Raw genomic sequence first — 13,561 nt, forward strand, 5'->3', positions numbered from 1 at the left:
TGACACTCATTAAGTCCATGCCTCAGAGACTGCAAGCTGTTGTAAATACCAGAGGTGGTGCAACAAAATACTAATGATGTTTTGGAGTGTTTTTGTTTGTTTGTTTTTCATGATCTCATAATTGTTTCCTCAGAATTGAGTAATTCCATAATTTTTCCCCTATGCTTGGTTAAAAAAAGTAACCATTACTGACTACCACATTTTTGGTTCTTGATTTCTTTTAGTGTTTCTTAAAGCCAGAAAGTTGCAATTTGAAATGACTATAGTCTTGTGCCATGTCTGTGATCTGCTTTTTTTCTACAAAACTAAACAACTGAATGAACATCCTCCAAGGCCAGTGATCCCATAATTTTTGCCAGGGGTTGTATATCTTCCTAATTGGCTGAATTAAGTAATGTGATAGCTGAAGGACATTAATGGGAAGTTTGTGCAGCCGCTAGTGTTGAGCATTCCGATACCGCAAGTATCGGGTATCGGCCGATACTTGTGGTATCGGAATTCCGATACCGAGATCCGATACTTTTGTGGTATCGGGAATCGGAATCAGAAGTTCCCAGTGTATGGTTCCCAGGGTCTGAAGGAGAGGAAACTCTCCTTCAGGCCCTGGGATCCATATCCATGTAAAAAATAAAGAATTAAAATAAAAAATAGGGATATACTCATCCTCTGACGCGCCCTGGTAGTAACCGGCAGCCTGCTTTGCTTAAAATGAGCGCGTTCAGCACCTTCCATGACGTCACGGCTTCTGATTGGTCGCGTGCCGCTCATGTGACCGCCACGCGACCAATCACAAGCCGTGACGTCATTCTCAGGTCCTAAATTCCTAATTCTAGGAATTTAGGACCTGAGAATGACGTCACGGCTTGTGATTGGTCGCCTGGCGGTCACATGAGCGGCACGCGACCAATCAGAAGCCGTGACGTCATGGAAGGCCCTAAACGCGCTCATTTTAAGCAAAGAAGGCTGCCGGTTAACAGCGGTGAGGTGCAGGGGCCTCCGGAGAGGTGAGTATATCAATAATTTTATTTTAATTCTTTATTTTACACATTAATATGGATCTCAGGGCCTGAAGGGGAGTTTCCTCTCCTTCAGACCCTGGGAACCATCAGGATACCTTCCGATACTTGGTGTCCCATTGACTTGTATTGGTATCGGGTATCGGTATCGGCGATATCCGATACTTTTCGGGTATCGGACGATACTATCCGATACCGATACTTTCAAGTATCGGACGGTATCGCTCAACACTAGCAGCCGCACGTGACATTATTATCCCACTTTCTGAGCCTTCAGCAGTGTGTTAAATGGCAACTTGTTTGGATATGAACTTTCGGGCATCTGCATATTTCAGGAAATTCAACTTGCGGTCAATTCTCCACAGATCAATCCGCTCATTTTTATTTCAATGCCTTTTTTCAAAACTAGTTGAATTTCGATTACTATGCACATTCTGTACAAACGATACATGACCCTCATATGTCAAAATATCTAACATCATCAATAAATGTACCTCTTCCATCTTCATGAGAAAGCAATCAATGAAGTCGCGAGGAGAATTTTCATCCAGGGTAGCTCGATGTGTCTCTGCCATCTCCTTAATAAATTGTTTCAAATTATTCATAATTTTAATGATCCCCCGATGAGGACCAGGAATGTGGGACATTATTCTTGGGAACATTAAGAGGAGCTTAATAAGGAAAGAAGTGATAGAAAAACATGATTTTACTATTATTTTGTTACTTCAGTGTTATATTTCAATACCCTATTTTTTGAAAAGAAGTTGCTGATGATTCAGTGAATCTAAACTTAATAAAATGAGACATGCCTCCATAATTTCAGACTACAAATGGCCCATGGCCTCAATTCAACAAAGCTTTGATGACAGAATTCCTGCCTATAAAGTTTTAAAAAGACCCATTTTTTTTAGCAAAGACTAGTTTTGCCCAGTACTGAAAAAACTGAGCAAAGCTGGGGTTGGGGCGTGACAGAGCAAGCCAACCCTGGCTCGCTCAGCATTACTTATGCCACAGATCTTATCATATTTTCTGTCCAGAATAAGCTTTGCACCGAGGTGGAAATGAAGGCGCATGCCATTTTGTGCCTCACTTGATTCATTAAGAGGTGTGCCCCTCTTAAGTAATCAAGTACCTTGGACTGCACCCTATCTCATCATCAAGATCAAGATAAAAATGCCAGTCTTGTTGAATAGGGTGCCATGTTCCTGTTATTTGTCCCCTATTTTTTGTCAAGCTACCAATATGGAGGTCTGACAGAAAGGAATATCCCTGCAGAATAGGACAACATAGAGTTTGGTTGTAGTTGGTAGCATACAATTATTTACCTGTCCTGAAGTGCTGTTGAACAGCTCCACAATTTCATTAAAATATGAAATAAGGGTTAAGAATTTTTTGTCTTCATAGTCAAATCTTTCACCAAATACAATGGAGCAAATGACATTGGAAACAGCGAGTCGCATTATATGTACTGGATTAATTGGAGAGTCTGTAAGTAAATATAACCATGTTGTCAGTCATTACTGTATAATGCAATACACATAATAGGAAAATATGGACAATGGCAAAGATTACACAGTAGGACTACAGATCTATAGTCTGTTGTGTAATGTGAGATCATGGTAAAGTTATCTCTACCCATCAGTGGATCAGCCATTGAGCTAATACTGCAGTAAATATTCAAACAATCTCTTAATTGTAGATGCAGAGAAAAAGAAGGATTGATAATGGTATATTTCAACATAACTTATCTTCTTTTGTTTTCCCAGTCAAACCTTTCATATTCCTAGGGGGCAGGGTTCCTAACCATCCAGACGTTTCAAAAAAGTTTGACCTTAGGGTAAGATTCTTCTGCTTCACAGACATGTGTGTGCATGGGAATTGTCTGTCTGCAATGGTGTTCACACACCTCTGTGAAGCAGAACGATCTCACCCAGGGGTCAGACCTGCCAACACAAGGGGAAGAATCACTGACACAATTCCATTTTATTCAGGAATCTGCTCCCTGCACTAACTGTCAGAATTATGTGGGTTGAGTGCAGTGAGCATACGTGGTACACACTGGGGGTGGGCAGTTGGGGGGAACTCTTATGATGTTAGCAATGGTGCATGCTTGGCCAGCTGATGGGTCACTGGGAAGACGGAATGGAATAATGGCAAGGGTGCCTGCTTCAAAAGACAAAACCTTGTAATTTTTTTAATGAAGTATAAGTTTTAATAACTGTAAATTACAAAACAATTTATTTCCACCTTTTCTGCTTAGTTTAGTGTATTCTTTTTGGTGGCACAACCCTTTAAGTTGTCAATCTCTGAGGCGATGGTCCAGGTTGAGAGATGCTGGTCCATAGCCAGTGTAATATATGATTATCTACCCACCTTTATCCTTCATAAATTTCTCGGTGAGACATCCGGCCTCTTCTTGGATTCTTTCTTCGATGCTTCTTTTCCCCATTCCAAAATTTCTCAAAGTTGTTAAGGAAAATCGACGAAGGATTTTCCACCTTTCTCCACTGCTTGCAATGACCCCTGTCAGTTCAATCATGTGGTTAAATAGTTTCTAAATCTAGATAGTGGAATTTTGTCTACTAAGTCTTTGTTGTGCGCAGTAGACCTCATTATAGTAGCTAGAGCTGCTTGAGTGAAGCAGATCAGCTTTCTTGGTTTTAAATCTCCATTCTGCAAGCAACTGTTTCCAACTGATAACCATTCTCTGACAAACATTACAAACCCTACACACCTGTCAGGTCAACATCAGCAAGACGTACACTGTGTGCACAATTGTTCTCCAAGTTGTATTTTTCTACTTTTTGGGTAGCACCAACCACAGCCCCTCAGACAGAGCACAGAGTTTTCCCTTTTTCCTGATAGTAAATATCCCATTTAAGAGAGACCAAAAGATCTCAGTAGGGTTTAGGTCAAGTCAGGAAGGGACCATGTCATTATTCTTTCATCTGTAACACCTTTATTGGCAGCCGAGCAGTGGAGGCTTTGATGCTGTGATAGAGTGTTGCCCTGCAGAACAACAATGATGTTGCTGTAAGATGCAAACTTTGTCCTGTGCCACTGCTTGAAGACAGTATTTTCTAAAACCTGGCAGCAGGTCTGGCAGTTGATTTTAAGTCCATCTTCAATCTCTAAAGAACTCATCTTCAAATTTCATCCCATAATAGTACCCATCCTATATCTTGCTAGCATCTGAGTGGAAGTGGAGGTCTGTGCCCATTACTAATCCAGCCACACCTTAGGCACACCTTTATAAAATTATGCACACCTTTATAAAGGGTGTTGTATCCTTAGGCTGCATCCCACTTCAGTAGACAAATACAAGTCACCTGATCTGCTTCATCCAATATGCAAAACTTGTTGGAGTTGTAAAATCTATATAAAAATGATCACATGGTCAAAATACTCCCTTGCATAATAATTCTGCCCGTTATCATCACCATCGGCAATCAATTATTGTAGATAATGCTATAATTATATGGTTTGTATGTAGTCATATTGATTGTTTTACATTAATATCACGGTAAAGTATCATATTTTTGCTATTATACTAATTTACTTAAACAACTTACCAAAATCTTTAGATAAAAGCTCTCCTGCTCCTATGTCTCCCCTGTCACTAAATGCGTCACTGCAGTCCACCAATGCTTCCTTCACGGCATCATACCCAATCAGTACTATGGTCCGAAGGTTTGAAATATAGATGGTATAGACAGGTCCATACGTCTCACTTAGCTAGAGAGAAACAAAAATCTTAAAAACTGGTGAATGTGAATTAATCCTCCAAACAATTAAGATATACTGTAGGCAAAAGCTGTATATTTACTATCTAAAAATATAAAAATATTGAGATCCCTGAAGTTAAGATGTAATTGTTACACAGATGTATACATTTCTCAGTTTTTAGTAGGAATCCCATAGTAGGTGCCAATTTTAATAGCTGGTGAGAAGAGTAGAATGTACAAAGAGCATCTCACTGGAGGACCCAACATGTGCTTGGATTACATTTAGCCGATTAAGGGCAAAATGTAATACTTCATTTCTCCTGTGGAGGTGCTGCAGGCACATTAAACACTTGTTGCTGGGTTTTTCCACAGATCACTGATAATTTCTGATGTTACATAGTTGCAGGCGTCTTTTATGATCAGTTTATTACACAGGATCCTGATAAAAGTATACAGTCCTAAGTACTTTTAAATTTATGACAGTCAAACTATTGTTATAATGGATAGATAGATAGATAGATAGATAGATAGATAGATAGATAGATAGATAGATAGATAGATAGATAGATTAAATTCTTATCTAGCAGCATTTTTTCCACAACCGTCTAAAACTTTTGCACACTACTCTGTGTGGGATTGTGCATTGACATTAACTTACATTTATCATCATAACGGCATAAAATGTTGGCACAGAACTATGGGTTTGTATACAATATACTATATATATATATATATATATATATATATATATATATATATATATATATATATATATATATACACTGCATATCCAATGCACAACTCCAATTCCCAAAAAGTTGGGATACTGAGTAAAACATAAAGAAGACATGAATGTGATGACTGAAATCGTTCATAGCTTATTTTATTCACAATATAACATAGAACCCAGGTCAGAAGTTTAATGTTGAACATTTTTTCATTACAAAAAAAACTATTTTGAATTTGATGGCAGCAACAAAACTCCAAAACAAAATGGTTGGGCTAAGTCTATGTCTACCATTGTGTAGCATTTACTTTTTTTTTTACAATAGTCTGTAAATGTCTGGGAAGTGACTGAGGACACATTTGCTGGAATTTTTGGAAGAGGAACGTTGCTGCAGCGCCCCAGAGTCCTGGTCGTTGCAGTACTGATGCTCCGCCGCTAAGGGGAGTATTGGTACGTCTGATGGCACTGAAGGAGTTCACCTGACCAGGTATCAAAGACACCAATACACTTCACAGTCTGGCCTCCAGGGGGAGCTAAGGGTGCTATGTATTAGGCCACTCCTCACAATCTGGTAAAACTGGGGGTTAGATAGGAAGTTAGGGAGAACCTGACTGGGTTGGAACCAGGCAACATCCTGTGGCAGAGGGTGTTGCAGGGGAAGATTCTGGGGGGTCCCTGTCAGGGGTGGGATCCTGACGGAGGCCTAGCGAACAGAAAGAACGTTACGGGACCGCGCCTGCACTTCATTGCGGCGGTACCCCAAGAAAGGACAAGAAGCGAGGTATATTGTGAAGAGTGAGAAACGAGATCAACGCAACAAGGAGAAACACCAGTAGGAGTCGTGCTGTAAGACGAAGCAACATCCTACTGAGGCGCGTAGCCGGTGGCCGGAAATGCCGAGGAAGTATTGAGTTCCAGCCCTTACTTCAAACCTCGGCAGGACAGTCAGTTATAGGCGGGCTGTCTCACCTAAATCACCTAAGCAGACATAGGGGGCAACAATTGGAGAGGGACGACTCTAGGGTCCCAGAAGACCTCCAGGCCTACCCATCATACGGGTGCGTCCTAGCCATATCATCTGGGGGACGAAGAAGAACATCAAAAGCAGTTGTGAGGGAACTTCAGAAACAGACACAACAGTTGTGAGGACTATCCCGTGGTGCTAAGCAGGGAAGGACTACAACACACAAGCGCTAGAAGGTAGGCACAGATTTCCACCTGCAAAGGGAACTCTGGAGGTGTCATTGGACCGGCTGGGCTCAGCTAGCCCAGTTAACTGTACTCCGGATTGAGGATCCTGAAGCCTTCAGTAAAGAGATAAAGAGACTGCAACCTGGTGTCCTCGTTATTCATCGCGACCTGCACCACACCACAACAACATCATCACTCTTAACTTTCACTGGACGCCCCTCAGCAGGGTCACGGGCCGGGTCTAGCCACCGTGACAACCCCAGAACTGAGACAGAGAGGCCCGGTACCGGGTACCCCTCGGCCCTGCGGCAGTGGGGGTGCTCCAACTTGGCGTCACGAACAGGATTTACTTAAGCCTGAAGAATCAGGTCATGTGTGCCTTGGAACTGTGATTTATTGTGCTTGGACTGTGACTTATTACAAAGACTGTGTATTGCCACTTGCCGCCAAAACCACCGCCATTACAGCGCTGAGGAGAGCGCAGGAGGAGAAGAGGGGCGTGGAGTGGGCGCAGCTAAACTGACGGCCGTGAAAAGCAATGGCCACCCAGTCCAAATATCTCTGTATCTTGAGGACGTGCCCGTCAGCAGCTGAGGTCTGCCTTCTCATCCTCTTTGGAGGGTGGAGACCATGGAGACGGGGCCGCCCACGAAAGAGAGCGCGGGAAGAAGATACCGAGGAGGAGGCAAAGATGGCGACGTCGGAAGCACCACATGGGGACGACCCGACCCAGCATGAGGCTGCACTACCCGTCACAGCCCCAGACCCGCCATCGTTACAGGGACTGGCCCTCACAGAGATACCGCCGGGCAGACCTAACTGGCCGTCGTCTGAGGAGTGTGTGGCTGCAGCTGAGGCCCGGCAGATAGCACGCCGCCAGGAGGCCGATGCTCTTGTGACCGCTCGGCTGGGTCAGCCTACGGAAGTCCGCCTAACTCCGGTGTCCCCTGCTTCCTCCATCCCGGCCATGGCAGAATGTGAGCTGCAGGCACAGGGCCTGAGAATCCTGCCAGAGGCTGAACACCTGCGGCACTTGATGGCGGCGTGGCGGAGCAGACCCCAACCTGCGGCCCAGGTTGACCTGACGGGCGTTGAGGAGGTTCCGCCATCACACTGGGGTGTGGTGGTGTTCTTCAACTCCCGGGAAGGAAGGGGAGTCATCCAAGAAATTGGAGAGCCACTGCAGGTCCGTGTTGACCGGAAAGAAGTGGAGCCCTGCGGAGGAAGGTATGATCGCGACCTGGAGCCCGGGGATGCGGTAACCTACACGCGTTGGAGGAGGGAGGTTGGCTGGATGGCTCGAGGTGTCCAGCGGTGCATCGCACTCCAGGCTGCCGCCGGGACGTCGGAGGACAAATCCCCTGCGGAGAAGGCGACGGAACCTGCCCCCGTGGAACCCCAGGAAACCCAGACCCACCGCGTGTCCATGAGTCGTGGTCGCTCCCGATTAAGGAGGGTGTCCCAAAGAGGAATCTTGTCATTGCTGAGGCCAGGAACGGTCCTTGTCATGCCACCATGACCCGTCTGCCAGGTGAGGCCCGGTAGGAGGCCGCCTCCTGCTCAGCCAGAATCTGAGTAAGCATGAGTGCTTTACAGACTGTACATAGTTAACTGTTTGTCTTTCTATGTGTCTTTCTGCTGCTACAACCCGACTAGGGTTAACTCTTAAAGGGATCCCTTTAATTTACCCGGGATCCATATTTTTGCCTTTTCGTTTTGCTTTTGTTCATCATTGTTGAAAAGAACTGCGGGATCATGAACACTGCATGATTACAAACTCATTGTAAATAGTTTGCACCTTCTTAAAGGTGCTCCCTACTGGTTTTACAACAAAGAGAACTCTTTGCGAAGAAATTGCTCCTGGGAACAGCATTGGAGTTCCTGTTTACACGGACTGGCAGCTGGAGTAGCTGCACTACCTCATAGAGACTTGGTTCTCTCTTAAAGGGAATGTTCACCAATAGCACTTAAGGTGTAATGATGTCTTAAAAGAAGAAGTAATAATGCTTACATGTAAAAGTTATATGTAGTTAGTTAGTTGATTGTAAGAAATGTTTAATAATGTGTTAGAGAATGAGGACAGGAAGTGAACCCGTACGGGGTTAATCGGTGAGTCCTCCTAGGAGCCATAGAGAGATGGCTCAGTGATCTTGAACTGAAAGAAGGTTGATAAGTCCTATACGGTGTATAGAAAAAGAAAGGCAGTAGACCCGGATGAGGAATGGGGCGGTCCTGCAACAGAGCGAGAGGCAGTAGGCCTGGAGCAGATAGACAGGCGGTCCTGCGAATGTAAAGCTGGAAAATGAAGAAAAGTTGATTAACATTGTAGTGTTTTATAGTAAGCCTTTAGTGGATTCAGCTTATACGTCCTTAGAGGCAAAGTTAAATTATTATTCAGAAGTTGCACTAAGTAGAATACCCAGTTGGGTAAGAGTAGTTATTTATAGTATGTTATTTAAAATATTTAACCATGTTTGTAACGTTCAAGTGTCCTCACCTCCCATAAAGGGAAGCTCTGTTCAAATTTACTTGTTATTGAATTCCAAAAATTGTATGTCTTTTTGCTGACATGCATTGTTGTTTTCTTCCCAGTCCAGGAGTACTGGATTTAACCGGGGGGGAGTGCAGTGCCCCAGAGTCCTGGTCGTTGCAGTACTGATGCTCCGCCGCTAAGGGGAGTATTGGTACGTCTGATGGCACTGAAGGAGTTCACCTGACCAGGTATCACAGACACCAATACACTTCACAGTCTGGCCTCCAGGGGGAGCTAAGGGTGCTATGTATTAGGCCACTCCTCACAATCTGGTATAACTGGGGGTTAGATAGGAAGTTAGGGAGAAGCTGACTGGGTTGGAACCAGGCAACATCCTGTGGCAGAGGGTGTTGCAGGGAAAGATTCAGGGGGGTCCCTGTCAGGGGTGGGATCCTGACGGAGGCCTAGCGAATAGAAAGAACGTTACGGGACCGCGCCTGCACTTCATTGCGGAGGTACCCCAAGAAAGGACAAGAAGCGAGGTATATTGTGAAGAGTGAGAAACGAGATCAACGCAACAAGGAGAAACACCAGTAGGAGTCGTGCTGTAAGACGAGGCAACATCCTACTGAGGCGCGTAGCCAGTGGCCGGAAACGCAGAGGAAGTATTGAGCTCCAGGCCTTACTTCAAACCTACGGCAGGACAGTCAGTTATAGGCAGGCTGTCTCTCCTAAATCACCTAAGCAGACATAGGGGGCAACAATTGGAGAGGGGCGACTCTAGGGTCCCAGAAGACCTCCAGGCCTACCCGTCATACGGGTGCGTCCTAGCCATATCATCTGGGGGACGAAGAAGAACATCAAAAGCAGTTGTGAGGGAACTTCAGAAACAGACACAACAGTTGTGAGGACTATCCCGTGGTGCTAAGCAGGGAAGGACTACAACACACAAGCGCTAGAAGGTAGGCACAGATTTCCACCTGCAAAGGGAACTCTGGAGGTGCCATCGGACCGGCTGGGCTCAGCCAGCCCAGTTAACCGTACTCCGGATTGAGGATCCTGAAGCCTTCAGTAAAGAGGTAAAGAGCCTGCAACCTGGTGTCCTCGTTATTCATCGTGACTAGTGTTGAGCATTCCGATACCGCAAGTATCGGGTATCGGCCGACACTTGCGGGTATCAGAATTCCGATACCGAGATCCGATACTTTTGTGGTATCGGGTATCGGTATCGAAACAACATTAATGTGTAAAAGAAAGAATTAAAATAAAAAATATTGCTATACTCACCTCTCCGACGCAGCCTGGACCTCACCGAGGGAACCGGCAGCGTTTTTTTCTTAAAATGCGCGCGTTTACTTCCTTCCGTGACGTCACGGCTTGTGATTGGTCGCGTGCCGCCCATGTGGCCGTGACGTGACCAATCACAGCAAGCCGTGACGTAATTTTCAGGTCCTGAATGCCTAATTCTAGGCATTCAGGATTTTAAAATTACGTTCCGGCTTGTGATTGGTCGCGTCGCGGTCACATGGGCGACGCGACCAATCACAAGCCGTGACGTCACGGGAGGCAGGAAACGCGCGCATTTTAAAATTACGTCATGGCTTATGATTGGTTGCGTGCCGCCCATGTGACCGCGACGCGACCAATCACAGCAAGCCGTGACGTAATTTCAGGTCCTGAGTGCCTAATTCTGCATTCAGGACCTGAAATTATGTCACGGCTTGCTGTGATTGGTCGCGTCGCGGTCACATGGGCGGCACGCAACCAATCACAAGCCGTGATGTAATATTAAAATGCACGTGTTTCCTGCCTCCCGTGATGTCACGGCTTGTGATTGGTCGCGTCGCCCATGTGACCGCGACGCGACCAATCACAAGCCGGAACGTAATTTTAAAATCCTGAATGCCTAGAATTAGGCATTCAGGACCTGAAAATTACGTCATGGCTTGCTGTGATTGGTCGCGTCGCGGCCACATGGGCGGCACGCAACCAATCACAAGCCGTGACGTCACGGAAGGAAGTAAACGCGCGCATTTTAAGCAAAGAACGCTGCCGGTTCCCAGGTCCAGGCTGCGTCGGAGAGGTGAGTATAGCAATATTTTTTATTTTAATTCTTTCTTTTACACATTAATATGGATCCCAGGGCCTGAAGGAGAGTTTCCTCTCCTTCAGACCCTGGGAACCATCAGGGATACCGTCCGATACTTGAGTCCCATTGACTTGTATTGGTATCGGGTATCGGTATCGGATTAGATCCGATACTTTGCCGGTATCGGCCGATACTTTCCGATACTGATACTTTCAAGTATCGGACGGTATCGCTCAACACTAATCGCGACCTGCACCACACCACAACAACATCATCACTCTTAACTTTCACTGGACGCCCCTCTGCAGGGTCACGGGCCGGGTCTAGCCACCGTGACAACCCCAGAACTGAGACAGAGAGGCCCGGTACCAGGTACCCCTCGGCCCTGTGGCAGTGGGGGTGCTCCATTGCCCCATTTTGATGTCTGAGTTTTGTATCTTTGCCGAAATTTCTGTTTCTTAACGTGCCAAATATTTTCTTTTGGTGAAAGGTCTGGACTGGAGATGGCCGGTTAATCATCCAAACTTTTCTTTTGCTGAGTTATGCTATGAAGTGATGGATGCAGTATTTGGTCTATTGCCCTGCTGAAATATGTATGGGCTTCCCTAAAATAGACATTGGATGCTTTGATCATATGTTGTTCTAACATCTCAAAATAATGCTGAGCATTGACAGCGCCTTTCATGTGAAAACTGTTCATGCCATAGGCACTAATGCAGAATAGTTCACTTATAACAAACTGGGTGGTCCCTCTCATCTTGAGTCTGCAGGACAAAGTGTCTGTGTTTTCCATAAAGAATTTCGAATTTTGATTCATCTGACCACAGAACAGATTTCCATTTTGCCCCAGTCCATTATAAGTGAGATTTGGCCCAGAGATGATGTCAGTTTTTCTGGCCACCTTTGAATCCGTAGATCATTAGCATAAAATATTAAACTCCAGCCTCAACACTTCTGCACAAGGATTTCTACAGTACCTCTCAAAATTGTGGTGATATCATGTACTATAGATGGAGGGACATTCAAAGTTTTTGTAATTTTATGTTTCTGAATTGATTTTTATAGGCAGTTGTTCATAGACTAGTAAACCTGACCATATTTGCTTCTGAGAGACTCTGCCTTTCTCATATGCTCTTTTTATACAGTCATGTGACTTAGTTGAAAATTGACTCTAGCTGTTCTTCAATAGAACCACTTATTTTTCTAGCCTTTTGTTAATCATGTCACAATTGTTTCCAGATGTCTTGCTGCCATTAATTTTTAAAAAAGTTTAATTATTTCAAATTAAATGTAACAATTACCAACTTTTACTCACTTATCTGTGTTCTATGTTTTGTTGTAAATAAAATATGTTTGTAAGAGATTTACAAATGATTGTAATCTTTTCATCTTACACAGTGTCACAACTTTTTGGAAATAGGGTTACAGGTTGTCTAGCTGTCAATAATCATCATAATAGCTCTCTTTTTAAGTATTTATCAGTCCCAACATAAGAAGACAGCAGTGGGGGCATCAAATACCCCTCTTTATCTCTTTCACACTGTGAGTTTGACAGGAGAGTATAGGTTGCTGTTTATGGCCATCTGTATTTAGCCAACTGAGCAGGAGTTACAAACTGTGATAAATTAGCCAATGTGACAGTGATTTTATAGAGTACCTACATTCCCTAAGGTTTTCCTTATCTATCACTGGATTACGCTGAAACTACTGTTACTTTCACAGCAAAATTATTGTAGGAATCACTATTTAAGCAGTTCCGTATGAAGCGTAAGATTACAAATAAGTGTTCTTACCTTAATTAATGACTGTGGCATTTCTGTAGTGCTGATCTGAAGGATATTCCCCAAGCCGGGCAGAGGTGTAGGTCCTGGGGGCAGGTCCTTCTGTTTGATCTTACCCCACCATTTAATGAGATAAATAAGGAGAGTGACTCCAGTAGCCAGGAGAATCGTTGCTGAGATAGACAGAGCCATCTTGAGCCTCAGCCCCTACAGCTCTCTCTGTTCTGCATTCTTGTGTTTATATTCATTCAGGAACAGGGCAGCGTTCCAACATGTAATCCAAGAAAACAGGATGGGCGAGTTTAAAGTGCAGAATTACAGCTGTTACACAATACTTCTGCTCTCAGTGCTTACTCAGTCTCATCTTTGGGTGAAGTCGGGGTCAGTGATAGGTATGCCACTTTTTGGTGATCAGAATCATTTGGCTTCAATCACCAAAAAGAGCCAACTCTTTTGGATGCCAAATAGATCCACATTAAATATGCATGTGAAAGAAGGTAAACGGATGCAGTAACAGTCGGAGGCAGAGAAAGGGTTAACAGAGGGATTTAATATAACA

General features: G+C 44.4%; 1 protein-coding gene across 2 annotated transcripts in view; it reads right to left on the reverse strand.

Annotated features, from left to right (window-relative positions):
• Positions 1 to 13,241, reverse strand: part of LOC143805907 (cytochrome P450 2C8-like) — an 86,164-nt gene extending 72,923 nt beyond the window's left edge. Inside the window, exons 1-5 of one of the 2 annotated variants that reach the window (XR_013221352.1) lie at positions 13,015 to 13,241; positions 4,589 to 4,751; positions 3,390 to 3,539; positions 2,342 to 2,502; positions 1,511 to 1,687 (exon numbers count right to left, since the gene is read on the reverse strand). Coding sequence is in view for 1 of the 2 variants with exons in the window: in XM_077285661.1 (XP_077141776.1) it covers positions 1,511 to 1,687; positions 2,342 to 2,502; positions 3,390 to 3,539; positions 4,589 to 4,751; positions 13,015 to 13,194 (831 nt within the window). In the remaining variant the exon portion in view is untranslated. The remainder of the gene's footprint in view (positions 1 to 1,510; positions 1,688 to 2,341; positions 2,503 to 3,389; positions 3,540 to 4,588; positions 4,752 to 13,014) is intronic. The other variant, XM_077285661.1, reaches the window with a different exon arrangement.
• Positions 13,242 to 13,561: the final 320 nt, after the last annotated feature.

Source organism: Ranitomeya variabilis, chromosome 2 (assembly GCF_051348905.1).
Source record: "Ranitomeya variabilis isolate aRanVar5 chromosome 2, aRanVar5.hap1, whole genome shotgun sequence".
Classification (NCBI taxonomy): Eukaryota; Metazoa; Chordata; class Amphibia; order Anura; family Dendrobatidae; genus Ranitomeya; species Ranitomeya variabilis.